This window comes from Pagrus pagrus (assembly GCF_965226575.1).
Source record: "Pagrus pagrus genome assembly, chromosome: 19".
In the NCBI taxonomy this organism is placed as follows: Eukaryota; Metazoa; Chordata; class Actinopteri; order Spariformes; family Sparidae; genus Pagrus; species Pagrus pagrus.
Genome location: NC_140203.1, coordinates 27,860,776 through 27,888,547, shown reverse-complemented (window position 1 = coordinate 27,888,547; position 27,772 = coordinate 27,860,776). Strand labels below are relative to the sequence as shown.

The window sequence follows — 27,772 nt, the reverse complement described above, 5'->3', positions numbered from 1 at the left end:
TGGTCCACATGGATTTCACAATCATGCAAGCTCAGACATGCATCAGTGGTTTCTTTGGAAGGGAGTGTTGCTTAAGGGAATAACTTGACTCTGTGTTTTCTTTCTGTTTGATTCTCATCTCTTTTAGCTTTCAAATGAAACCATTCCCTGTGCGAGATCAACAACCAGTCGGACCTCCTCATGTAAGTATTTTAATTTAATTCATTCTTAAAAAATACCTCAGGAATATGCTCTTCAATCAATGTACATTATTTTGACACTTATCAAAGGGATATTTATTTCCACAGGTATCAAGTCTCATTACTGTGTAAAAGTGGTAAATCCTTGAAGACTTGCTGGCAAGTTCACCTTACCTTTAAAGGAAAAATTGACCATATGATGATCACATGGATATTACTCGTCTCACTGGTCTGCAAGAGCACACAACATGGAAATGGCCCAGAAAATGGTGAGTATTTCATCCTCTCTCTTAGTGTCAGATATTATTTACAGCTCTATGGAACCTCCTACACTTTACTGTATACATAGCATAAGCATGTTGGCCCTTTTCCAAGTGAATTTATAATGTAAATTACATTGTATTAGAAAGAGGACAATGGTCTGTAGTTCTGTTTGCATTTACCACCATGTGCCTATATGCAGCCTCTTTAATGTTTCATTAGAGTGTTAAATACATTTCTTTTGGCTCTTTGAATTGTTTTATAACTTGTACTGACACAAAAACGAAACAAACAAAAAGTCTGTTGGGTTAATATGAGATTGAATGTACATTAAAACCCTGAGTTATTTCTGTGTAATCAATATACTGAATTCCTATTTATTAAAGTAATATGATTTTTCTTTAAAGTCTGCGTAACACAACCTTTATCATACTATGGTCTGGGTGAATAAGCACGTAGTCCTCAAGTAGTTCCAGTGAAATTGTCCATTCTAAATTGAAGTGTTATATCCTGTATCTGAAATCAGAGGCACTGTCATCAGCTTACTGCATACACCTCGACACTTGAAATAAATTAAATTAAACAATCTGAATATCTTATTTACATTACTGATGTAGTGCTTCAGTGCATCACCCTCTGAACACCACAGGATGGCGTCTGTGACACACAAGCTGAAAGGGGGAGCCTCCACTGTCCCTCTGAACACAGTAATCATTCACCTTACATTCCTCTTTCCACTGGCTGCTTCAGGCTGGGCCGACAGCACACATGGACCATCAATTGCTCATGAAAATCTTGATGTTGATTTGGGGACAGTCAACAGTATGCAGCGTTACTGACTTTGAATCTTGCTAGCATAATGTTAGCTTTTTGTGCTGAGTGGACTAGTTTATTAACTGAACAATGTTTCCATTGCATAGGAACCTTATGGGATTGTGATGATTGTTTCAGCCAAAGTCAAAGTCTCAGGTGTTGCCAGGGAAATGGAATTATGCTTGTGAAGAACAAAATTTTTATCACAAAAATGTGAGATTAAATGTAATTTAAGTAAAGCCTTTAGCGACCAAACTGTTAAATGTATAGAAAACTGAAACAGCTACTTCATAGTCAAAAACATCCAGACCTTCTGGAGGAATATAAAACCGGAGTCACATCAGATTCCGGCTCTGATCCAGAGCCGTTCACTGACCGGAGGAGAGCTCAGAGATTACTTTTTAATTTCTGGGATTAAAAAGCAGATTTATCTTCACTCCTGTTTATCAACCTGACTACAGCAGTGATCCGCGGAGATGACCTCCATTGTCAGGTGTTTCTGTTCTGTAATGTTGACTGCTGACTGGAGCTGGAGGGGAAATGTACTTTACTTCATGAACATAACGTTACAGAGAGGAGAGGGGAAAAAGAAGAGAGAGAACCAGAGTCTCTGCTGAGTGCTGACTTCACTCAGAGGTTGACCTCATTTCAAACACAAACACACACAGTGCGTGCTGTTGCTCAATATCTTATTATATCTTATATCTTATGGCTAATCTACAGTAAAGTAATCTGACTGTTTTGGGCGAATAAACACAAATGTGAGCAACACAAATAAACACAAATGATGCCTTGGCCAACACCATAAACAATCTCCACTACGTAACATTTAGTCTAGTACAAGGAAACTTGTGGATTTCTCTGGTTTGAACATTGTTGGAAACATTTGGGATAATGTAAGAACACCGCTCAACAACATAAACAACAAAGGTCGAGTCATGTTTACACATTTTTATGAGGAACTCTTACACATTATATCTTTAATCTTACCTAGCCACAAATATAGACATTACCTCGTCATCATGCATCCTGCCGACAGCTTTTTAAAAAAGAATAATGGTGCTGCATTGCCACTTTTACACTCGCTTCCAAAATGGAAACACACCACTTTAATCTTTAGTCGTCAACAACAACAAAAAAAGAAAGTTGTAGCAGTGAACACTTAAAATGTCCCTGTATCTGTTTAAAAATACATTACAGTCTGTTTTAAGCCATTTATTTCCTGTTTATATGCTTTAAAATGCTGAATAAGGGATGGCCAAAACATATTGTTCATGGAAAGGATACAGCCATCACATGTGAACTAGAGCAACACAGGACAGCAAGAGAACAATACAGCTGATAATTATGATATAATATTTTTTAAAACATATGTATATATGTGAATAATATTCAAATGTTTGATTTTTTTTAATGTATTATTGGTTAACTCATGCCTTGGCCAGCTATGTGATCTGAATTTTGAAACATCAAATAAGGCGATACAACGTACCAGTAGAGCCATCAGGGCTGCTGTCATTGTGTCCCATAGCTGCTGTACCACTGTCTGTGCAGCTGATGATGTCATTATTTTCTGTCTCTTTGCAGGTCAGCATATAGAAGATTCTTTAAAATGTATTTTCCTTTTCCTCAGGTGTCCTTCAATGTGGACCTCAGAATCTGACACTTACTAGCTCTGACCAGATGATTATGTTAACGTGGACGGAGGACGACCCTTCATGCTCTGCAGTACACGATGTGCTTGTTTATGAGTTGGTGGTTCTCAAACCAGATTCTTCCATACCACTTACTGTAAGAGTTGATAAACCAGCATTGCTGACTTTAACAATAACATCAGTGCCTGGAATAGCCAAACAAACAAACCTCTAATTTGGTTTTGAAAAATTTTTAGGGGGAAGTTTCTGTGATGCCTGACCAGATAGGATCTTCTCACTCCTGGAACTGGACGTCCCCATTTGCATTGGAATGTTTTTCCCATTCAGTCAGGATCAGGTCGCGATACAACAAACAGACGAGCCCATGGAAACAAGAACATACTCATCCTGGTTAATATTAAGCTTACTTCGCTTCATTTTTTTTTTATCTTGAAAAACATTCAATCTTTTCAGATGCTTACTATGTCTTATTTATATGTTTTTGCAGGGATGGAAAACTTAAAACAGCCTGGGGTTTATCCAAAAGACGGATTTTTTGAGGTTGGCAGTAATTTCACCTTCTGCTGCATTTTGCCGGCAGGGGAAATTTTTAACAATACACCAGGGTCCAGTGAATTGAGACGGATCTCCAATCAAACATATGCCTTTACTGTCCACCTGACCCAAGCATCAATTTACTCTTGCACCAATGTGTACTGTCCATCCACAGAACATGGGGCTTGTGCTTATATTGGCTGTAAGTATGGTTTAATATTGTGTGGACTGTGATTTTGGAGTCTTAAATACATCTTATTAAATGCTGACTGTTCCTTTTTAATGCTTGCCATGACTCAGACCCACCTCAAGACAAGGACCTTCAGTGTGAAACCCGAGATCTGCAATCAGTCGAATGTCACTGGACAGTCGGAGGAGACTCACCTGTATCTCACAAGAGTCCAACAGTTTATCACCTACTTGGACGGTATAATAATATAACTCTACCTGTTATACACAGGTGGGTAGTAACTAGAGGTACCAGTCAAAAGTTTGGACACTCTTTTTCATTCAATGTTTTTTCTTTATTTTTATTATTTTCTACATTGTAGATTAATACTGAAGACATCCAAACTATGAAGGAACACATGGAATTATGGAGTAAACAAAACAAGTGTTAAACAACCCAGAATATGATTTATATTTTATATTCTTCAAAGTAGCCACCTTTTGCTTTGATGACAGCTTTCCACACTCTTGGCATTTTCTCAATCAGATTCATTCATTTGCCTTTTAAAAATCCACTATCAGTCGACCTCTAGTTACTACCCACCTAAAATGGTGATTCTTTTTGTTGGTGAAAGCTGGACAGGTACAACATAGTCATATATTTTCATATTCTATCTCTCTCTCTCCCACCCTCTTGGTGAATAGTTACAGTGAAACTCTGGCTTTGTAACATTAGTAAAATAGAGTAACTTTAGAGATGTGCAGGACACAGTCTTTAATTTGAGTTGAAAAGCTAGCAGTAGCTGTCTGCTTGATATCAAGACAAAAGATCTGGAAATGTGGGATTTAGTGGATTACATCGTTGGATTGTGTTCTATTTACAATATACAATGAGCTACTCTGTGGCTGAACTGGCCAGGATTACTTCTGTTGTGCGTCCCATTACATTGTTAAATGCCACGCCAACCTTTAATGTTACCCCGGGACCGCAAAGATTTAGCGTCAGCCCATATTTTCTAACCTTAATGCCAGAGTAATGCGTGGAAGGTATTTCATGGAGTGGAGAATTACTTTATGAAAAATATCTCTGATGTCTCTTAGTCTATATTGAAAAACGTGACATTAATTCAAGTCTGTGGTGCATGTATGGCTGCCGCATATTTAACGTTAACGTATAGCAGTTGCCTGTCTTTGTCAATTTGCTTACTTTAGATTAAGAGGGAGATTAAGAGGATTTATTTTCAGCAGAAGTGGCCCTGAAATGATGATGATTGACTCAGCGTATCCTCCATTGAAAATGATGATGTACTCCTCGGCGTGGTTGGTGAAGGCTGCGCAGCCATCGGCAACTATTGGAGCCACGTTCAGCCGATAAAAATAGTTTGTAAAAGGTACTATCAGCGCTGATTAATCGATTTGATTAAGTCGACCTCTAGTAGTAACCACTTACATATACTCCATAAATGTACTTGAGTAACTTTTTAGGGTAAATTGTACTTTTTGGAGGTCAAAGTGAAGAAGTGAACATGCCTGTATTTAATAGACAATGATGCAACACTGCAGCATCATCTCCCAATGAGTCTAGATAAGTCATTTATATTTAACCACTCTGCTTATTGTCTTGTGGTTGGACAGACCTGATCTGGGCTTGGGACATCAGTACTGGAATTATCAAACTTAAAGGACACTGTAACATATTTACTTTTTGACACAAAAGACATTGTCTATTATGCTCATGATTTGAAGATTAATTTGCCAAATTATAATAGGCTATAAAATAGGAGAAAACAACCAAATAGTACATTTTTAATACATCTTTACTTTACTTAAGTGATATATTTTGTGAATACGTTATCTAATCAGGAGATGATGATTTGTTATTGTGTTGTCTGTTCACTTCTTTACCTGATGAAGACGTCTGTGGTTGAAATAATTCCAGTCAGATCCACGTCAGTGCAGCCTCCGACATGACTGCTAGAGCTGGTTGAAGCCAATGATTGTAGTTCCGCCAGCTGCTCCTCTGTGTTAGACCTCACACAGCTCCCTATGGAGACGAAAAAGGCCAGAATAGACTAAAGTTGAAATTGGATGGGTGAATTTTAGAGCAGAATTCAGGATGAAAAATTGAAGCTTGCTACCGAGGATTAGCTATCAAGCAACATTTGTCAGTCACATGATCCAAGAAAGAGATGCTCCAGTGCTGTAAAAACATACACAACAAGTAATTCTTGATTAAAAGTAAAGATATTGTGTTAAAGCTACTGTAAGTATTATTTTCTTATTAAAATAGGCATTAAATAGTTCTATAATGTAATTGTAATCACTGTTGTAGAATGTTTGGTCAGTAACATGTCTCTCCTCCTCCAACTAATGCTGGTATCCCTGCCTACTTTATCCAATCAGGACAGAGAACTCCATAAACAAGATTAAGATGCTACTTTGGTGAAAGTCTGAAAGTATCTGATACTAAATGTACTTAATTATCAGAATGTATCATCTGGCAATAAAAGTAACAAAAGTACAAGTAAAAGTAAATCATACATTTATTTCCATGTTTACTGTATATTATGGATCAATCGATTATGGCCTGGCCAATCACTGGATCTGACCTAGACCTTTATTTGTATACTGCCAATTTACAACAAAAACCATCTCATGACACTTTCCAAATTGAGCAGCTCCTTGATTCATTTATTTACAGAGACCCAAAATTCCCTCATGAGCAAGCACCTGGCGACAGTGGCGAGAAACCAGGAAGAAACCTTGAGCAGAACCAGACTCAATGGTGGCCCGCCAGGCGATATTTTTTTTCTCAGGATGGTAGGGGAAGGTACCGCTTTTTTCGCCTCTGATTGGCTAGAAGGGCTCTCCTCTGATTGGTTATTTGATTTGGCCGTGAACGTCATCTCACGTTCATGGCAGGCTGTCTGCTAGTCTGTTTTGATCGTCTCAAACATCTAGGACTAACCTAAACACAATCTAAACAGGCTATGAAAATGTGAACTTGGAATGTAAATTTGACGGCACACACTTATCACACTGTTTACTTACATCGTTTACTTATGTTGGCGGTAAAGATGATCAAAACAGACTAGCCGACAGCCTGCTATGAACGTGAGATGACGTTTCACGGCCAAATCAAATAACCAATCGGAGGAGAGCCCTTCTAGTTAATCAGAGGCGAAAAAGGCGGTACCATCCTGGGAAAAAAAATATCGCCTCCCGGACCGTGGTCGGGAAGCACAGGGGAGATGATTTCCTCCAGGGCAGAAGTTTCTGTTTACCTTCGGGGTGAACCCCCTTTCACGTGTTAAGCTGGTCGGGAAATAATACCAGGGAGCTTTGCTGTATCTGAGGAGCCGTCGCCTTTATTCAGCCAAACTGCAGCCTATATTGTTCACTTTATTGCTGCTGTCGCTGCTGCTGCTACTCCTTTCTTCTCCTTCCTCTCCCATTCATTCACTGTCCGCACGAATGCACGCTCCCTCACTCGCGCTCGCCCACTCACACCTTACGCACCTTGTATATGTCCAACTGTTGGGAAATAGTTTGTTAGGACACTTAATTGTTCAGAGAAGACTGTGGACATGGCTGTTTATTCTTTTGTTTGTTTTGTTGTGAACTTGAATGTCACCTTCTGTGAAGAAGACTGCAGTTACAAAAGAGAAACTAGATGGCAGGTTATTTTGTTTAAGTTTCCAATTGACTGAAGATATAAGTTATTGTTACATTATGTTGTTAATAAATGTTTTACATTTGACAATGTAGTGTGGTACATTGCGAACAAAGGTCAATCTATTATATTGCATAAAAGTCTAGTCTAAAAATGACATTGCAACCTGTGCTTTAAAAAAAAATACATGTAAAAATCGAGAAACGAATCGAACCGTGACCTTAGAATCGAAAATTGAATCGAATCGAGGATTTGGAGAATCGTGACACCCCTATTCTGGATCAGCTGGAGAGTATTTAACAGACATATTGGGGCAGCCTGATAAAAGGGAATTACAATAATCCAGTCACTCTGTGGCTAACTTTGGTATGCAGTGAGGATTCATTGTTTACTTGTACAAACTGAGGTGGGTCTAATAAATAGGACTTGAACCAGCTCAATGCAGTTCATTTAATACCAGTTAAATGTTCCAAAGGATGTGATGGTCAATAGTGTCAAAAGCTGCAGTAAGATCTAATAAGACTAGCACCGAGACGAGACCTCATCAGATGCGATTAAGAGATCATTTGCAACTTTAACCAATGCTGTTTCGGTGCTATGATGCACTCTAATGCCTGATTGGAAATTCTATTGTTATGTAGAAAGTCACACGGCTGATTGGCAACTGTTTTCTCAAGAGTCTTAGAGAAAAAGGGAAGGTTAGTTATGCGTCTATAGTTGGCTAAAACCTCTGGATCAAGTGTTGGCTTTTTAAGAAGCGGTTTAATTACAGATACTGTGGTACATGTCCTGTTAATAGGGACAGATTGATCATGTCGAGTATAGTATAAGTGCTAAGTAAAGGTTGAACTACTTTAAGCATTTAGTTGGGATTGGGTCTAACAGACACGTTGATGGTTTAGATGAAGAAGTCAGCTGATGAAGGTCAAGGGTAGAAAAGAATTCTAGATATATATCTGGTTTTACAGCTGTTTCTGAGGGTTCTGTGTTAGAGGCTAAATCGGTACCATCTGGGGTCAGACGGTGATGAATTTTGTGTCTAATAAGTAAAATTTTATCATTAAAGAAGTCCATAAAGTCATTACTGATGAGTGTTATAGGAACACAAGATTCAATAGAGGTCTGACTCTGTCAGCCTGGCTACAGTGCTGAAAAGAAACCTGGGGTTGTTCTGTTATTGTAATTTTCCTCTATCAATGCTGAATTATAAGATGCTCTGAAAGCTTTCTTATAAGTTTTAAAGCATTCTAGCTAGACCAGAGCTCGAGCTTCTTCCAGTTTGGTGGAACGCAATTTCCTATCCAATTTTCATTCATTCATTTTTTGGGGGGTTATAACATGGAGCTGATCTCTTATGTTTTATTGTTTTCTTTTTCAGAGTGATAATAGAGTCAGGTGTCATTTGCAGAGAGCTTGCAACAATATCAACAAGATGATCAATCTGGAAGGGACTAAGATTAGACTCTTGTGTTGGGACATGACATTGAATGAAAAGCTGATGGAATAATTTTCTTAAATTTAGCTACAGCACTGTCAGACAGACATCTAGAATAGAAATGTTTGCCTTGTGGCATGTAGTCCAGTAATATGAATTCAAAAGTTCTTAAATAATGGTCTGATAAAAGAGGAGTCTGTGGGAAAACTATTAAATGGTCGAGGGTGTGATTAAAACAGTGAGTTGGTTCATGTACACACTGACTGAGGCCAATCGAATTTAATAATGAGGTAAATGCTGTACAAAGGCTATCATTATCAATGTCCACGTGAATATTAAAATCACCCAAGATAATTACTTTATATGTTTATCTCTGTCTCCCTGTGTGTATTCAGGTGTAGAAATCTGTGTACACACAAAACAGGAAACATGCATACGCAGTCTTTTCATGAGATTTATAAAACCCCACGTACGTCTGTTCCTGAAATTTTACACACGAGCATGAGCTGACTGACCATCCCCACAATTCACTATAAATAGCTCTAAACACGCTCCCAATTACCTGGTTTGTATATAAAGGGCCAGAATTTAGTTTCATGTTGAGGAGAAATGTCAGGAGCAAAGAAGCAGTTGAAGAACAGGAGGCGTAATTTTACGGACCGTGAACTAAGTTCAGTAATGATTGATCAAACTTACAGGCGAAAACGGGTATTATTTGGAGGCTTCAGTTCAGACTTTAGCAACAAAATGAAGCAAGTGAAATGTCAGAAAGTGATAGAAGTGGTGAACCCTCTGTGAATTTTTATACATCTGGATGTAAAACAGTGGCTGGCTCTGAACTTTTTGCACCTGAACGACAGCATAAACCGAACGTATTTTGTTTGGCACGCCATTTATGTCAAATGTTTTAATTACAAACTCTGGGACTCTGGCGCCCTTTTTTAAACCACATGTAAAGAATCTTGGGGTAACATTTGACAGTGGGCTCAGATTCGATAAACAGATTTGGTATGTTGTTAGCACAAGCTTTTTTCAGCTGCGTCTCCTGGCCAAAGTGAAGCCTTTTTTAAGTCGGCAGGACCTCGAGAAGGCGATCCACGCTTTCATCAGTTCAAGACTGGACTATTGCAATGCACTTTATGTCAGCCTCAGCCAGTCTTTAATCTCACGTCTCCAACTTGTTCAGAACGCTGCTGCCCGATTTTTAACAGGCGCATCCAGGCGTGAACACATTACCCCTGTGCTGTCGTCACTCCACTGGCTTCCAGTTCGTTTTAGAATTGATTTTAAACTTTTATTGTTTGTTTTTTACTCCATTAATGGCCTGGCTCCCTCCTACCTGTCAGAGATTTTAACTGTCCGCGATCATGGCAGGGCCCTCCGTTCTTCCGGCCAGCTCCTGTTAGAGGTCCCGAGGTCAAGACTTAAACAGTGGGGCGATCGTTCTTTTGCTGTCACAGCTCCCAGGCTGTGGAATAGACTGCCCCCTGACATTCGCACCACTACTGACCTTAACCCTATTTAAATCCAAGCTGAAGACACACTTTTTTAGATTGGCATTTAACTCTGACTAGGGTAGTCCTGCTCTTAGGTGTACTTATTTTGCCTGTTTTTTACTTAATGCACTTTTGGAGGGCCTTTAACACCCTGCAGCACTAGTAGTACTTCCTTGTGTTTTCTTGCAGCACTGTAGCACTTTCCTGTGTTTTTTATGTATTGTTTTTATGTATTATTTTATTGTTTTGATGTAAAGCACTTTGGGTACCGTCTGGCTATTGTAAAGTGCTATACAAATAAAATTTGATTGATTGATTGATTGATTGATTGGAAATCTGCGTGGAAAATGGCGTAAGTACATTTTTCGTGTATACGCATGGTTTATATTTGGCCTGAGGAGCGGTGTTTCTTTGTTCCATATTTGAGTTAGGAATTAAGCATGTGTATAAAGTAAACTAACATTCTCTTGACATATGTATTTCAGGGAATGTCGGAAAGGAGGGGGTGGATTGGAGATAACGGAGGATAAAGGGAGATGCAAGATGGAAGTGAAAATGGACAGTGGTGAAAGAAACTGGACACTAACAGCAGAAAACAAGCTTGGGAAGGTGGAACTCTTAGTCGGAGCAGACCTGATTAAAAGAGGTACATCTTTTTAAAAAATGAGCATTTTATGCAGTAAAATGTTTACTTGGCTATTGATATGCATATGCATATATATGCATGTATATACATGCATATATATGTATATATGTATATATATGTGTGTGTATATATATATGCATATGCATGTATATGTATGTGTGTGTGTGTGTATATATATATATATATATATATATATATATATGCATATACATTGACCACATTTCTATATTGTATTATAAAAGTGAAGTTATTACCACAAATGTATATTTCATAACATATTAATATTTTATACACACAAACACATGCATACATCTATGAAAACACCTGGTGATTTTTAAAGCCCTCCCTCATCCCTGTACCTTATGAAAATCATGTCCTTGTACTTTTTTTAAACTGGCTCATGCTTGGACATTGCTTTAGCTCCATGCTCATACTATTCCACAATTTCACACCGCTGACTGAAATGCACTTACAGCTAGCATCTTGAAATTCAACTTCTCCCTCAAATTATAACCCCACTCTCTATCAAAAAAAGTTTCTGAATATTACCTGGTAGTAGTTTATTTCTTGCTTTAAACATTATTTGTTTGATATTCAACCAGGTCAAATAACTTTAACGCACAGGAATTTAAAAATGTCTCTTTGTAATCATTACATTCAGCTGACCGTTGTTTGTCTTTTGTTTCAGTGCACATGATCGCTCCAAATGCAACGAAGGCTTCAACTGTTAATGCCAGAAATGTCACCCTGGAGTGGGAGTGGACGGTGCCACACTACAGTAATCTCAAAATAAAATGCCAAGTAAACATTAGCCACAGTGAAACACATACCATAGTGAGTAGACCAAAGGAGGGAGGTTAAGTGACCTGGTACCATTAGTAGACCATAGTAACCTACACTAACATCAGTCTTGTCTTGTGTTCCCAGAGAGAATACTTTGGAGTTGGCCTTAATTTTACAGTTCTGAATGATCTGATACCATATTGGAAATATAATGTGACAGTACGATGTGGAACAACACATCATTTGTGGAAATGGAGTGACTGGAGCACAACTGTCAACTTCCACACAAGGGGTGACGGCAAGTATTGAAAAAAGGAAACAACAAACTTCTAACTATCTGATAATTTCATAGATATTGTTTACATTTTCTGTTCCCTGATTCGTCCCACAGTTCCAGATGCACTTGATGTGTGGAGGCAGGCGGTGGGTGACAAAATTATAATCCTCTGGAAAGTAAGTCAGATGAGTGGGAACCCCTTTCTAATAGGCTGCTCTTTCTAAAGCCTTTAGAAGTTGCCATTAATGGCTTTATTTAAGTGTAGTTAACCATTCAGTATTGCTTAATAGGAGAAAGAAATTCAGGTTTAAAGGAATTTATTTCAGGACAGAGTTCTTGGAGAAGTAGTGCACGAGGAGGGCAGGCAGGCAGGCTTGGTTGTCTGGTGGCAGCATGGAGGGATCTCAGGTGAGCCAGTGGAGCAGGAAGCAGAACGAAGAGGCGCTGGACGTTCTGCATATGAGGAGGCATGAGGAGAAGCCCAGTTCAGAAAAAACACTGGAACATAGGCACAAGAAAAATCGCAACACTAGAAAACACTTTGAAGATAAGCTAATACAAGATAGCAAATAGCAAGCCGCACTGATATAATCACTATATGGGACGGAACAATCTTGCACCGGAGTGGAGTGGCACTGCCACGCCCACAGACACACACACACACACACACACACACACACATACACACACAGGGAAAGGAGCAGGTGAGGGAGAAGGGAGAGGGGAAAACGGTGAATGTGTGCCGTAATCAAAGCTAAAGGAGGTCCAGCAAAATATTCGAGTGTGTGACTTTTTTTGGGCCGGGCAGTGTATAAACACAAGCAAAACAGCGTCATGAACATACAAGAAAAGGTTACACAGTAAATAGCTACTGCTCACTGCTGTGGTGTCCTAACATTAAGGGGTTTAGCTGCTGAACGAGTCTGTCACTGCCACTCTGATCTTTGACTCAGGACTGTGATCACAGCACATCATTGTAATTGCTAACTGTGTCTGACTTCCTCATGTCTCACTCACATGTAAGAAAACACCAAACATGATCACAATGGAGACAAACAACAGTCATACCTATTATTAGTACTCACCGCTATCAGGCTAGTATGTTAGCATTGGGAGAATTGTGCTGCTCTTTCTCTGACATTCTTGTGCCAGTAGCTCGCTAATAGCTTTAGCAATACATCTGTCTAGCCCTGTGAAGACTCATGAGTGCATGGGCACTGATTCATTTCATTCAGGCCTGATAAAATGATTGGATGAGCTTGTTAGAGGCCTGTGACAGCCGCAGACACCAATCTTTTGTCCTTTATTGTCAGAGTATGTGATTTATTGATTGCTGTTGGGATGGTAAGAAAAATGCTTCTGAAATAACTTACCAGCTTTAATAGCTAGTTTTACATTGTGGCAACCCATAAATTGTTCTATTTAATGGTTTAAAACTAATCTGTAACTAATCTAACCATAAAATAATTATTTAAGAGTAAAAGAGTACCTTTTTCATAAGAGGTGTTGATGAGCGCATGCTCTCCATACATGTACTTTGCCAGGTACACTAAGGTCCTGCTGTTACTCTCTGCAGATGCCATTGGCCAACCAGAGTCATGGAAACATCAAAGACTATAGAGTGACCTGGGAAAAGACCAGGTCACGAGGGAAAGAACAGCAACATACAACCGTTTACAACAATGACAGCCTCGCTCTGAGTCTTGACACGACTGAAGAGTATGTTGTCACAGTCACAACTAGAAATGAATACGGCAGTTCATCCCCATCAACCATCACCATCCCCAGCCGCAATCCAGGTATGACGGTAACACAGTTGAGCATTTTGCTGTTATGTAATTTGCTGATTCTTGTAAGTAAGTCGCTCGTTTGTTCTGTTATGTGAAACCTTTTATGCTGCTGTCTTGGCCAGGGCTCCCTTGCAAAAGAGATTCCGAATGTCACTGAATATTCATGCTAAAATAAAGGTAGAATAAAAACAGCTTCCTGCTGTGGCAACAAGGTTTCACATAATTGCCATATCTGAAACTTGGATCAACCCTGATAAAGGAAGAAACTTTGAATTAGACGGATATGAATTTAGGTATATAAACAGAAACAATAAGAGTGGAGGAGGAGGATGAATGACAACTGTGGTGGACAACTTATTAGAGAGTATAATAACAGATCTGCATAGAGAAAAAACAAAATATAATTAAAGCTGCAAGCAGCGATGAACGGGCCCTCGCCGACCCACGTACGTTGGGCTGTGGCGCCGTCGGAGGCCGTGCGCCCAGATGTGTGCTTGCCTGTTGCCTGTGGAAATGTCCTACCTAAATGGGATCCATGTCACACAAAACACAACAGTGACATCTTCAGTGACTTCCTGTGTCCAGTGGGTGGCGCTATAGATATGACACAGTATTGATGCAGAGACGTATTCAGTGTGAGCCCCTCTACATGTGTGAGCAATTTGATGCCGATGGGAAATTGTATGTTGAAGTTATAAGGACTTCCTGCTTCATGGCAAAGGATCGACCTTGAAGGAAAATGGCCGACTTCCTGTTGGACTGAGGGTTTGTGTCCAAGAGGGTTTTTTGTGCGACTGGTCATGATACATATGCGTACCAACTTTCGTTAATATGTGTGCCTGTAGGAGGCGGGGCTTCAAGTTTGAAATATTCCAGGGGGCGCTATGGAGCCATTTGTTCACTTAACACAGTATTAATGCATAGACCTATTCAGGGACATCCCCTCTACATGTGTGACCAATTTGGTGTAGATGGGAAATTGTATGTTGAAGTCACAAGGACTTCCTGCGTGATGGCGAAGGATCGAAATCGACCGCACCACAATGCCCACCAAGCACAACGCAGGCTGTTGAAGGTATAAGGATGCTACTGAGTGAATGTGAAGTCTGTGGTGTTAAATATGTAGGACGAGTTAATTAAAGTACGAGGCTTAGAAATGACTTCCTACAGAATGGGAACAGCCATAAGGGGTCATTGCACTGCCACGCCCACCAGGTATATCGGAGGTGAAAGTTTTGCACAAGGTGTCATCATCAAGGTCTGAAGATGATATGTAGTGAGTGTGAATTCTGTGGCGTTAAATCTGTAGGACAAGTTACATAAAGTATGAGGCGAAAACATGACTAAAAATGAATGGGAAATTCCATAAGGGGGGCGTTAGGGGGCGCTACTGAGCTATCGTGCTGCGCATGAGGGAAGTTGTGGTATCGAATTAATGTACTCATAGGTAAGAAGATACGGGCCAAATTTGGTGAGTCTGCGAATATCCTAAAGTCCCGAAAAATGCGTCGGAAAAATGAAAATTGCCGCACGTCATTCAAGATGGCCGACTTCCTGTTGCGGCTAAAATTCCGACAAAAATAATTCCTAGCTAAATCCTTGAGATCCACGACTCCTGCAAATTTCATGATAATCTGAGAAAATTGTCGCAGGGAAAAACGACGTTAGGTGGCGCTATGGAGTCCCCTGGCCACACCCACCCCCAATCATTTTGAATTCAGATAGCAGCACACCAAGGTGAGGTATGTTCCAAGTTTGGTGAGTTTTGGGGTATGTTAAAGCCTCCAAATATGCAGTCGAATGGAAGGAAAAAGAAGAATAATTAAAGCTGCAAGCAGTGATGAACGGGCCCTCGCACCCTCACGTACGTTGGGCTGTGGCGCCGTCGGAGGCCGTGCACCCAGATGTGTGCTCGCTCGGTGGCTGTGGAAATGTCCTACCTGAATGGGATCCATGTCACACAAAACACAACAGTGACATATTCAGTGACTTCCTGTGTCCAGTGGGTGGCGCTATAGATATGAGACAGTATTGATGCAGAGACGTAGTCAGGTTGAGCTTCTCTACATATGTGAGCAGTTTGATGCAGATGGGCAATTGTATGTTGAAGTTATAAGGACTTCCTGCTTCATGGCGAGGGATCAACTTTGAAGGAAAATGGCGGACTTCCTGTTGGACTGAGGGTATGTGTCCAAGAGGGTTTTTTGTGCACCTGGTCATGATACATATGCGTACCGACTTTTGTTCATGTATGTGCATGTAGAAGGCGGGGCTTCAAGTTTGAAATATTCCAGGGGGCGCTATGGAGCCATTTGTTCCCTTAACACAGTAATGATGCATGGACCTATTCAGGGACAACCCCTCTACATGTGTGACCAATTTGATGCAGATGGGAAATTGTATGCTGAAGTTATAAGTACTTCCTGAGTGATGGCGAAGGATCTAAATTGACCGCACTGCCACGCCCACCAAGCACAACGCAGGCTGTTAAAGGTCTAAGGATGCTACTGAGTGAATGTGAAGTCTGTGGTGTTAAATATGTAGGACGAGTTAAAGTATGTGGCATAGCAATGGGTACCTACAAAATGGGAAAAGCCATAAGGGGGTCATCACAATTGAACGCACTGCCAAGCCCACCAGGAATAACGTAGGCAAAAGCTTTTCACAACATATCATCATCAAGGCATGAGGATGAGGCGTAGTGACTGGGAAGTCTGTGGCGTTAAATCTGTAGGCCAAGTTAAACAATGTACGAGGCTTAGAAATGGGTTCCTACAGAATGGGAACAGCCATAAGGGGTCACCGCACTGCCACGCCCACCAGGTATATCAGAAGCGAAAGCTTTTGCACAAGGTGTCATCATAAAGGTCTGAAGATGATATGTAGTGAGTGTGAAGTGTGTGGTGTTAAATCTGTAGGACAAGTTACATAAAGTACGAGTCAAAAACATGACAAAAAATGAATGGGAAAAGCCAAACCCATGACTCCTGTAAATTTCAAGACGATCCGAGAAAAAGTTTGCGGGGACAAAACGACGTTAGGTGGCGCTATGGAGTCCCCTGGCGACACCCACCCCCAATCATGTTGAAATCAGATAGCGTCGCGCAAATATGATGTATGTTCCAAGTTTGCTGAGTTTTCAGGTTTCTTCAGGCCTCCAAAAATGCGATCACGTGGAAGGAATAATAATAATTAAAACTGCAAGCAGTGATGAACGGGCCCTCGCCCCCCCACGTACGTTGGGCTGTGGCGCCGTCGGAGGCCGCGCGCCCAGATGTGTGCTCACCCTTTGCCTGTGGAAATGTCCTACCTAAATGGGATTCGTGTCACACAAAACACAACAGTGGAATATTCAGTGACTTCCTGTGTCCAGTGGGTGGCGCTATAGATATGACACAGTATTGATGCATAGACGTATTCAGTGTGAGCTCCTCTACATGTGTGAGCAGTTTGACGCAGATGGGCAAGTGTATGTTGAAGTTATAAGGACTTCCTGCGTGATGGCGAAGGATCACAATTGACCGCACGGCCACGCCCATCAGGTGTAACACAGGCTGTTGAAGGTATGAGGATGCTACTGGGTGAATGTGAAGTCTGTGGTGTTAAATCTGTAGGACAAATTACATAAAGTACGAGGTGAAAACATGAGAAAAAATGAATGGGAAAAGCCATAAGGGGGGCTTTAGGGGGCGCTGCTGAGCTGTTGTGCCACGCATGGTGGCAGATGTGGTATCAAATTAACGTACTCATGTGTAAGAAGCTACGGGCCAAATTTGGCGAGTCTGCAAACATCCTAAAGTGCCGAAAAATGCATCGAAAAAACGAAATTTGCCGCACGCCATTCAAGATGGCCGACTTCCTGTTGCAGCTAAAATTCTGAAAAAAATAATTCCAGCCTAAATCCTTGAGACCCATGACTCCTGTAAATTTCAAGACGATCTGAGAATGTTTTCACACCCTGATCTGACGTTAAAGGATAACTACCGTTTTTTACAACCTGGACCTTATTTCTGGCAAAACATATGGTCATTTACTCACCCAGATAACTTTGGTGTCATTCGGCGTCGTTCGGACGAAATTAGATCCAGTGTAGCGGCGATATATCCATATAATGGGAGAGACGGGGCAGCGACACACAGCCTCTATATAACGCATTATCTGCCACGAAACTAGTTCATTTCATCAATATTTTGTTATGAAATGCTAGCGCTATTAGCCTCTGAGTCCGGGCTCGTCCGTTATCAACATCCGGGGTCAAACTAGCAGTAGCAGCTACAGGTAAACAAGCCGCGCTGTCGCGGGTGCGCGCGCAGCTCAGAGACGACATCTTCCAGGTCAGAGGTAGTAGATCAGCCTACAGACCCCGGATGTTGACAATAGACGAGCCCGGACTCAGAGGCTAATAGCGCTAGCATTTCATAACAAAATATTGATGAAATGAACTAGTTTCGTGGCAGATAATGCGTTATATAGAGGCTGTGTGTCGCTGCCCCGTCTCTCCCATTATATGGATATATCGCCGCTACACTGGATCTAATTTCGTCCGAACGACGCCGAATGACACCAAAGTTATCTGGGTGAGTAAATGACCATATATTTTGCCAGAAATAAGGTCCAGGTTGTAAAAAACGGTAGTTATCCTTTAAGTGGTGCCATGGAGCCTCCTGGCCACACCCACCGCCAATCATGTTGAATTCAGATGTGGGCGCGCACATGTGACATATGTTCCGAGTTTGGTGAGTTTTGGGGTATGTTCAGGCTGCCAAATATGCAGTCGACTGGGAAGATAAAAAAGAATAATAAATAATCCTTACAGATACAATAGGTCCTGGCACGAGATTCGTGCTCGGGCCCTAATAATTAGTTGTATATACAGGGCACCAGGGTCTAGTATTGAATCTTTCAGGGACTGGATGGAGGAAATGTTTTCAAAAATAAGTCGGAAAATGCATCCAAAAGTATATCCAAATAAACAAAAACTGAGTGAAGAATTCATCAACACAATGTACAGTATGAGCCTATTTCCAAAAGTGACCAGACCCAGTAGAGTAACCTCCGAGTGTGCCACTTTAGTAGATAACATATTCACTAAAGACAAAGAAAACAATACAATGAGCGGACTGTTAATCAACAATATCAGTGACCATCTACCAGTTTTTATAGTCTGTGACATTAAACACAAAAAAGATCACCTGGACAAGAAACCAGAATACAAATGAATGAGGACGGAGGAATCAATGAATGCACTAAAAGACGATTTACTGGCACAAAATTGGGAAATATTTTACATGGAAAAGGTTATTGACAGTGCATACGCACCATTCTTAAGAATATTCAGGTCATTATATGATTCAAATTGTCCCGTAAAACAATATTGCAGAAAACATAAATATAGAGATCATCCATGGATCACCACGGGATTACAAAACGCCTGCAAGAAGAAAAATACACTATACAAAGATTTCACAAGACAGAGAACTAAAGGGGCAGAAAATAAATACAAAAAATATTACAATAAGTTCACTAATATCACAAGGAGGTGTAGGAAAGACTACTGCAGTGAAATAATAGATGATAATAGAAATAATGTAAAAGCAATCTGGAATAAACAAGTAAGTTATCCTCAGTATTGTATTGATAATGACAATGAAAATTATAATATGGACAATGTGGTAAATAGCTTTAGTACATTTTTTGTGAGTGTTGGACCAAACTGATCCCCCGGTGACAACTAAGGAAATTAATGATTATTTTATAGAAAGGACTACTGACTGAGGATTACTGACAGTAAAGGATTAGAAAGAAATGATAGATGGTTAATAAATGTAAAAACAATACGCCCACTGACTTTAATGAAACAGACATGACAGTAGTGAAAAGGGTTACTGATGGGATTTCAAAACCACTAACATAAATCTGCAACTTGTCATTCCAAACCAGTACATCTTCAAACAAAATGAAAATAGCTAAAGTAAAGGGCTAGTTATTTTTCATTTTAATGTAGAGCATTAGAGCAGACTGGATTTAAAAACAGAAATCACTCATTTGCTTGTGAGCTCATTGATATTATGATCCAAGGGGATTTAGCTAGACAGTAGCTAGTTTTTGAGACTGTGTGGGTCAAACACACTAGACTTCTTTTTAAAAAAAAAAATCTGTTTCAGAGATGTCAGGGAAGAAGCACAAAGGCCTGCTTTCATTCTGGGCAGTGATAATTTGTTTGAATTTTTCTTGCTTTGTCAGATTTTATTATTATTTTCATTTCTACTTATGCTGGTCCATTATGAACAATATGTACAATTGCAGGAAACAGTTTTTTAAGTTGTAACAATAATTGGGTGGGTTGAGAGGGGCTGCCTGAATAATGACAGAATAAGACTGACTAATGACATCACAACAGTCTAATCTTAATGTAGACTATGTGTATGAACATCTTTCTAGTCACTAATTTACTGATAATATTTCTTGCATGTTCACTGGTATATTCAGAGTAAAGACAGAGAGGCAGAGAGCACGCAGAGACCAACAGGGCAGGGAGAGTAGCTGGTATGGAGGTGAGGGAGAAAATAGTGATGGTTAAGAGCAAATAATGACATCACAACAGTCTAATCCTAATGTTAATTTAAAATGAGATATTACTCTAAATCTGGCTTCAAATGGCCCTGTTTTTTTCGCCAGCCAGTAAGACCTTCCCCCAAAGTTTCACTCCAAACTTTTGGTGAAACTTGGCAGCCCTGAACAGTTTAAAGTGTCAGCCTAACATGAAACAAAAGACTGCTCGCACACTGTAGGGCCCCAATGTCCAAATTATTTATTGCACTAAATAGGAGTGGATGTGTGCGTACATATCTATGTTAGAACATTAAGTAAGCGTGACACCACTGGATATTTTTAAGGAGACCTTGGGGCGATTTCCAGCCGTGTTAGTCGCAACAATGAAAATATATTTTTGACAAAACTTGGGACATCTACAGCCTACAGAAACATACATAGACAACATTTATTCTGGTGGGTGGGGTGCTAAAAACAATCAAAACAGGAACTTACATGTGAATCACGCAGTTGATTTGATGTGTAACAGTTGATTTAACAACATTGTGACAAAGCATTTGGTGGTCTGCAGTTGACACATATAGTAAAGTAGCCTCACATTCAGAACTGATTAGACTGATATGTGTAGTAAAAGTGGACTTGCTTCAAAGTGAGATTTGAAAGCCAAAATTCCAGCATTTCTTCATCATTCATCACTGAATCTCACTGAGGATGTAGTTGGCAAAGCTGTGGTCTTTTGATGCTTACAGTGATATACAAGGAAGTTTGTATCAAACATATTTATGGAATAAGAGGATGCCTTTAAGATATTGTTTTCTTCTCAGTGTGAATTAACAGATACATTACCTGCAGCTTTATGTCAAAATCTAAGTTTCAGACGGAACAGAAAGAGCGAACACTTCCTGGATTGTTCGCAGCAGCGGTAGCTTCAACCTGTCCTGGTCTCCTAGTCCTGCAGCCAGCTGTGGCTACATAGTTGACTGGTGTCCCACCGTAGGGCACTGCAAGGTTGAGTGGCTGAAAGTTGCTCCCAATCAAACCAATGCTAGGATATTTTCAAGTAAGTCTTATTCTTTGCACACATAACAGTTGCACCTATCTAGTGTTACATGTTCTCATGCAACATCTCTTTTGTTATTTCTCCACCCCAGAAAATTTCACTGATGGAGTGAGATACTTAATATCTGTATATGCCTGTACCCAGGAAACTCCAGTGCTACTAGACAGATCAGAGGACTATGTCAGAGAAACAAGTAAACCTGAATTGTTTGACTGCAGTGTGGCGCATTGTCTGCTTATTAAATGTGTCAGTCAATGTCCAACAGTGTTTCACCCATGCTCTCTATGCCAGGAATAAAAGACGGCCTGTTTCAATCATTGAAATGGAAACAGAAGGAGTCAGATGTTGAGGTATACTGGGACCCTATAAATCAAAGGGAGCAGTCTGCTTTCATTCGAGGCTATGTTCTTTATTGGTGGGAAAACGACAGCAGTGAAAACTTCAGCACATACGCCAGCACAGGTACTGTGACACCCAGGTAATTTTCTAATAATAGGCCACAAATAAGGATATATACTCTTTCTCTCACCTACTGAACCTTCCAAAATCAAGACTTTAAGAAAGCGACTAAACACCAGCTGAAAATGTTGTTTTCACTGAGCTCTAGTGATTTAACACGACCACCTTGGTGCAGTTACATAGATGTGTACCAATTACGCCCATCAGTGACGTTGAGTGGAGTCAGAGATGCACGTATGAAGGGTTTAACCACAGAAAGCAGTGACACACTGCTTTTCATCCAGATTAAATCAATATGAAGATTAGCAACTTGATAAATACACATGTGCACTGAGATCTGTGAATGTGTATCTAGATGTCCAAATACTTATGTAATTGGAGAGTCCTGATGCAGGCCAGGGATTACAGACATTTATCATGTTACTTCCAGTGGTGAATTCAGATCCTTTACTTAAAGGGCAACTCCCCCAGTTTTACACATTGCAGTGTGTTTACAGGTGTTGGGGAGTACTACTGCACATGTAAAAAAGTAGTATAAACTATTTAGTGGCTCCAGAGGAAGCTGTATGTTATCTGTTAAACTGCCTCCAGTGATGTCACTCAATTGCTCTGTTGCATTGTGGGTAATGTAGGCACCAAGAAGAATGCGCAGAATAAAAAGGTGATATCTCTGTTCTGCTGTGTTGATTTTCATCATTCGTTATTAAACTGTCCATAATGAGTACAACAGTGTTAGAGGAGTGTAATGTTAGACCAGTGGACTGCTTTTTAAAATATGGTGCCTATATTACCCACAATGCAACTAACCATTAAGTGGCATCACTGGAGGCAGTCTATCAGATTACGTGCAGCTTCCTATACTATACTATAGTACTATGTAGAACTATAAAATACTATTTATACTATACTTCCTATACTACCTTCCTATAAAACCTGTAGAGTTACCCTTTAAGTAAAAGTAGAAGTATTGTAGTCCAAAAAAGAATGTTTCTTACATAAGTCATATCAGCAAAATGTAATCAACATTTAAAATAAATATTATATTTGTTATAAATATTATGTTTCCCTCTGAAATGTTGCAGACCAGAAGTATAAAGTAGCAGATAATGAAAATACTACTGCTCAAGAACAAAACTTGAATAAATATACTTGGTTACATTCCACCACTAGTTACTTCTGGTCTATCCTCCAGCAGAAGAAGCTATTAACCCAAATTTCACTTCTTATTACCGTATGCACTTGACATAAATGGATTTACTTGTCAGCAGTGATTTGTATCAGTTTTGATGTGGTGATGCTGAAAGGGCGTCAGATCAGAAAGCACTTGTGTGTGTCAGTCCACATGGCCATTACAAACAATGTATTTGGCCCTCTAATTTAGACTAGTGTAACTTGCTGTTTGTGTTAAGATGAAGAGGCAGCACCAATAAACTACCACACCAAGGGACTCCAACCCAGGGGTCTGTTGTGACAGGAGGCAACTTCATAGCTGGAACAATATTTCAATCAGAGATGCAGGGTTACAAACAGCACCCAGTACACATTCACAGATGTAAGAACACATTGCTACATATCAGGATTTAATAACCTTAACATTGGTGTCCTGACTTCACTTAGGCAACATTCAACTTGATAAAACACAGTTGTAATATTAAATGTGTTCATAGTGGAACTTATGATAGTTAACGAATGCTGCACAATAATAAACACTTTGAATGCCCCTATAACTATACACACCTACAGTATAGCGTTTTATAAATAATTTCTTACATGGTTGTATACTGCTAACATAGTATATCTTCAGTAGGGCACACTCTCGTGTTCAACTGTGACCCTGAAGGTTGTTCAGGATGTTTATCAGCAACAGTAATGTCTCTGTCTTGATTTAGGGAACCCTGAGGACACCAGCTTGACAGCAAGAAACCTTCCTATCAATAAATACAAGTTCATAGTGATGGCACAGACAGCAGTTGGAGAATGTGGTACTACATATATTACTGCCACCTTGAATCCACTGAGTATGTTGCTTTTCCCTTTCAGACAACTGTTTCTGCTTGTGTGGAAATTCATTTTTTAAAGTAAAATAATGGGAAGAACATTAAATCTTGCATTATTACACCTCTTCTTCATCTGGGCTATTTGTCTTCACTCAACAGCAGTTAACTTGGTCAAGCCTGTCCTTATTCCCCTGCTCACTGTTTTTGGTCTCCTCTCCCTCATCACTATCCTTTGCTACCAAAACTGGACATGGTAAGCAAGTCAACACAATTTTCTGTGAAAATTTTCTGAATTGTTGCCTCTGATGGTTCCATTTGAATGTGTGCATGGTGTTGCCAAACCTTTGTTTGAGATTTATTTTCATACATTCTTTCATCCATCAACAGTATCAAACAGAAAGTCTATCCTCCGGTCCCAGAGCCAGTGTTGACGTGGCCGACCTCACCGGTAGGTTCTCAGGTTGATCTCACAAAGATCAGTGTCAGTTGTATATTGTCTTCTGTGGTGCTGAAAGAGGCTTTTGAAAGTCTGATGAAGCAACGTTGATGATGTCACAACAATGCCATCAAGGCTCTTCAGATTTTAGACAGAAAGCCTTTGTGGGTAGAAAGACGTAGACATTGGTATCTGGTCAAATGCTGCAATCCATTGCAAGTCAGGAGTTGGTATTTCAGAGTTGGTATTCCCAGCTTCCAATTTAAATGTGTCCTGGTGCATCTGCTCAGGAAAACATGGACAAACACAGCAAACCGATGTTGCATGTCAAGTCTCTGAATCTCACAAGCAACTACAACAGCTAATTTAACAGATCCGGACATATAAAAAGACACAGGGCCAATAGAGCACCACATGCTAACAAAGACTTTAACAGAGAACAAATCAACTGAATGGAAATGAAAACGGCAACTACAAAGTTGTTACAGCACATTTCACAACACAAACTACATGCAGCATAATGACGGATGCCATTGAGTAGATTATGGAAAGTGTGTTTTTGGAGCTTGACTGATACTAGAGAGTAAAAGTCAGGATATCTTTGCTTCTGATGCTTTGATTTTAAACATTCTTCTTAGCCATGCAAGTGCTGTGGCTCCACTCGTCCATCACTGAGATATCTCAACAACAACTGTTGGATGGACTGCCTTGGAATATTGCACAGATGTTCAGGTTCCTCATGGTGTGAATTAAAATAAGTTTGGTGATCACTTCCCTTAACATTTGTTGTTTTGACTTGTTGTTATTGGATCGCCATGAAATGTGGAATACACATTCATGTTCCATGTTCATGTTTAGGGATTCTTCCAGCACCATCATCAGGTCATAATTTGTCCAACCTTTCCTTTACGACCAAAAACCACAGGCCTTTTTATATTTCCACCAGCCTCTGTTGTACTTTCTTCCTTTCAGCATGCTAACACTCAGCTAAGATGGTGACCATAGTAAGCATTACATGCTAAACATCAGCATCTTAGTATTGCCATTGTGAGCATGTTAGCATGCTGACATTAGCAGTAGCTGAAAGCACCACTGTGCCTCAGCCTTGGACAGTTTCACAGAGCTGCTCTGCTAGCAGGCCAGTACACCCTTAACCACCAACAATAACTGGAATTATAACTATTATTTTAAAAATGTGAGAATCTACTCTGATCAATGACAACTTTCTGTAAACAGTGGCGCCAAGCACACACTGCAGGCTCCAGCTGTGGAGGCGCCATAGGAAAATGGATATTGACAACCTGTTACTGCTGTACATTGTGCACTGAAACAATATAAGGACATGGGTTCACATAATTCTTCAAAGATGAGAGGAGTTAGGAGAAACCAACACTCTGGCACTGATGGGCTCTATGAAGTTCGTTTTGTCTTTACTGACTATTTTAACAAAGACGGTTCTGCAGTATGTCCAAGGTAAAATGACATTTTTATGTGTAATTTGCAGCCTAATATTTGGTCATACATGTGTGTCATCAGTTGTGAATGTGACAGCCTGTAAACTGTGGATTTTGATTGACAGTTGTCAGTACTGACATTGTCAGTATTTCTCTTGTTCACCAAGTCACCCCTGAAAGCGCTTCCACCCATATCACTCACTACTGTTGTTGTTATAGTCATGGTGTGGACTCCACCATCCACTTGAGTTAGAATGATTTTTAAAATGATACATTTCTAGTTATTGTTATAGTCGTCATTCATGGTTTGGATGGATCTTTAGTTGTATTTTCCTCTTTCTCTTGTGAGTGTCCAACTTTATGGAAGTGAGGCACTAGATTGCTGAATTATCCCTTCAATATTTGGTGAAAATAAAGTTTTGTTTTCTTCCCTTGGGAGCATTCTTGCACACTCGGCCACCACCAATCATTATCTGAATGTTCTTGTTTTGTCTGTATTCCAGGGTGAAAATAGATGTCGTCCTCTTCATGTGGATCTGTATCCGTACAATGAACCAGAAGTCTTGGATGTTTCTGAGCTGCATTATAACTTGGGACAAGTAGTAAATGGCAATGTCAGTGAAGACTACAGGCCTTTTGCCTCTACACAAACTCCAGGGGGTTACATCAACCAGCCCCTGAAAAAGAGCACCCCACCACCCCTCACTTTACTAACTATAGATGCCCCATCTTCTCTATTCAGAAGTGTATTTTCTAACCCGTCATACAACCTGCTAATGGAGACTGGAGATCAGCAGTCCAGCCCAGGCCCCAGGCTTCAGGAGGGTACACCTTTAGGGAGAAGCTTCAGTGAATACCAGCCTCAGAGTAACACACAAACCTTCAATTTGTTCCAGACAACAGAGGAACCACAAAGTCCTATGTCCTGTGACTCCACTTACATTGTGTTACCAAAGTCAACTTAACAATTAGCTGCTGCATGAATAGTCTATGTAGGAGGTATAAATAAAATGACAAATATGATTACACTGCTAGAAAACAGAAATTTAAAGAAAAAATAATGAAAGACAGATTTTTTATTATGTTTACATATTTACACATTAGAGTTATTTTAGTTAGTTAGTTGTATTTTTAGCCTTGCTAGCATGGTTGCTCAGGGATGGCAATGTCCATCTTACAAATAGCTTAGCTAAAGTGCCCACTAGGGTCTCCCAGTGTGCAAGAAAACATTATGCAGTACCATCGAGGGCCCCCTTCTAGTGGGGAAGGGCTTCCAGTGGGAAAAAATAATTACACAGTTCTAATCATAACCAGGGTTTGGATCTGTATCACCATAACAGCATCACGACATTCTGTGGCTGGTGCCCCACCAAAGGCAGCTGGTTACCTTTTTATTTTTGAGTCATGTTGAGGCACATGAGAGTCGTTTGTGTAATGTGATTTGTTACAGCAATGTGAGTCAACGTTTGACTTGGTGTTGAACTGCCAAGGATGTGTGGACCACACTGTAATGATCTTGAAGATCTCTGAACTACTTTGACAAAAGGCCAAGTTTAGGTCCTCCTTCTGGCATTTATGCTCCTTCTGTGAACATCTTCAAAAATCTAAAGCATGTTCAGTTGTCCCTTGACTTGGCTGTGGATATACCATGACCCAAATTACTAACAATCTTCACAGACAGTTACAGGTTGGGCACACTGGATGCCTGTGTGCTGCGTGGCGGCTGCATAACTGCTGCTCACTCGCCTGTTTGTGTTCACACAGGCTGCCTTTGACTTTAATAATAATAATTATCAATAAGTATGATGACATGATTTTCCTTTACCCCGCTGAAAGAGCCAGAGAGCCTGAGGGGGAACAAGAGGGAGAAAATGTGAAAGTGAAAGAAAGAGAGTGCACAGGAAAGAAACTGCCCCTCACCTGCTGTGTGTATTCTCTTCATGTCTGTGACATATTCTACACATACAGACATTTAAACTGTAGTGAAATGCTGCTATGTTGTCCATATGACTGTCTTAAGGTCGTTTTCAGATCGATTTTTGCCGAGAACCGTTCGCTGTAATGTATATATATACAAATAAACAACCGTTTCCAACCACTTGTA

At 40.1% G+C, this 27,772-nt stretch overlaps 1 protein-coding gene across 5 annotated transcripts; it reads left to right on the top strand.

Moving 5' to 3' along the window:
* The first annotated feature begins 38 nt into the window (after positions 1-38).
* On the top strand, positions 39-27,759 carry LOC311275066 (oncostatin-M-specific receptor subunit beta-like). 5 transcript variants are annotated; one of them, XM_084383260.1, is made up of 18 exons: positions 39-182; positions 288-448; positions 2,887-3,044; positions 3,145-3,298; positions 3,396-3,644; positions 3,743-3,869; positions 10,700-10,860; positions 11,549-11,694; positions 11,788-11,941; positions 12,035-12,096; positions 13,497-13,719; positions 21,134-21,322; positions 21,414-21,515; positions 21,614-21,784; positions 23,671-23,799; positions 23,938-24,031; positions 24,166-24,226; positions 26,172-27,759. In XM_084383260.1, coding segments are annotated over exons 1-18 (2,805 nt in total). In that variant the 5' UTR covers positions 39-180; the 3' UTR covers positions 26,634-27,759. The 5 variants fall into 5 exon arrangements, with proteins under 5 accessions (XP_084239386.1, XP_084239387.1, XP_084239385.1 ...); XM_084383261.1 differs by having other exon boundaries at positions 3,743-3,902; positions 11,549-11,661; XM_084383259.1 differs by having other exon boundaries at positions 3,743-3,902; positions 21,140-21,322.
* The last annotated feature ends 13 nt before the right edge of the window (positions 27,760-27,772 follow it).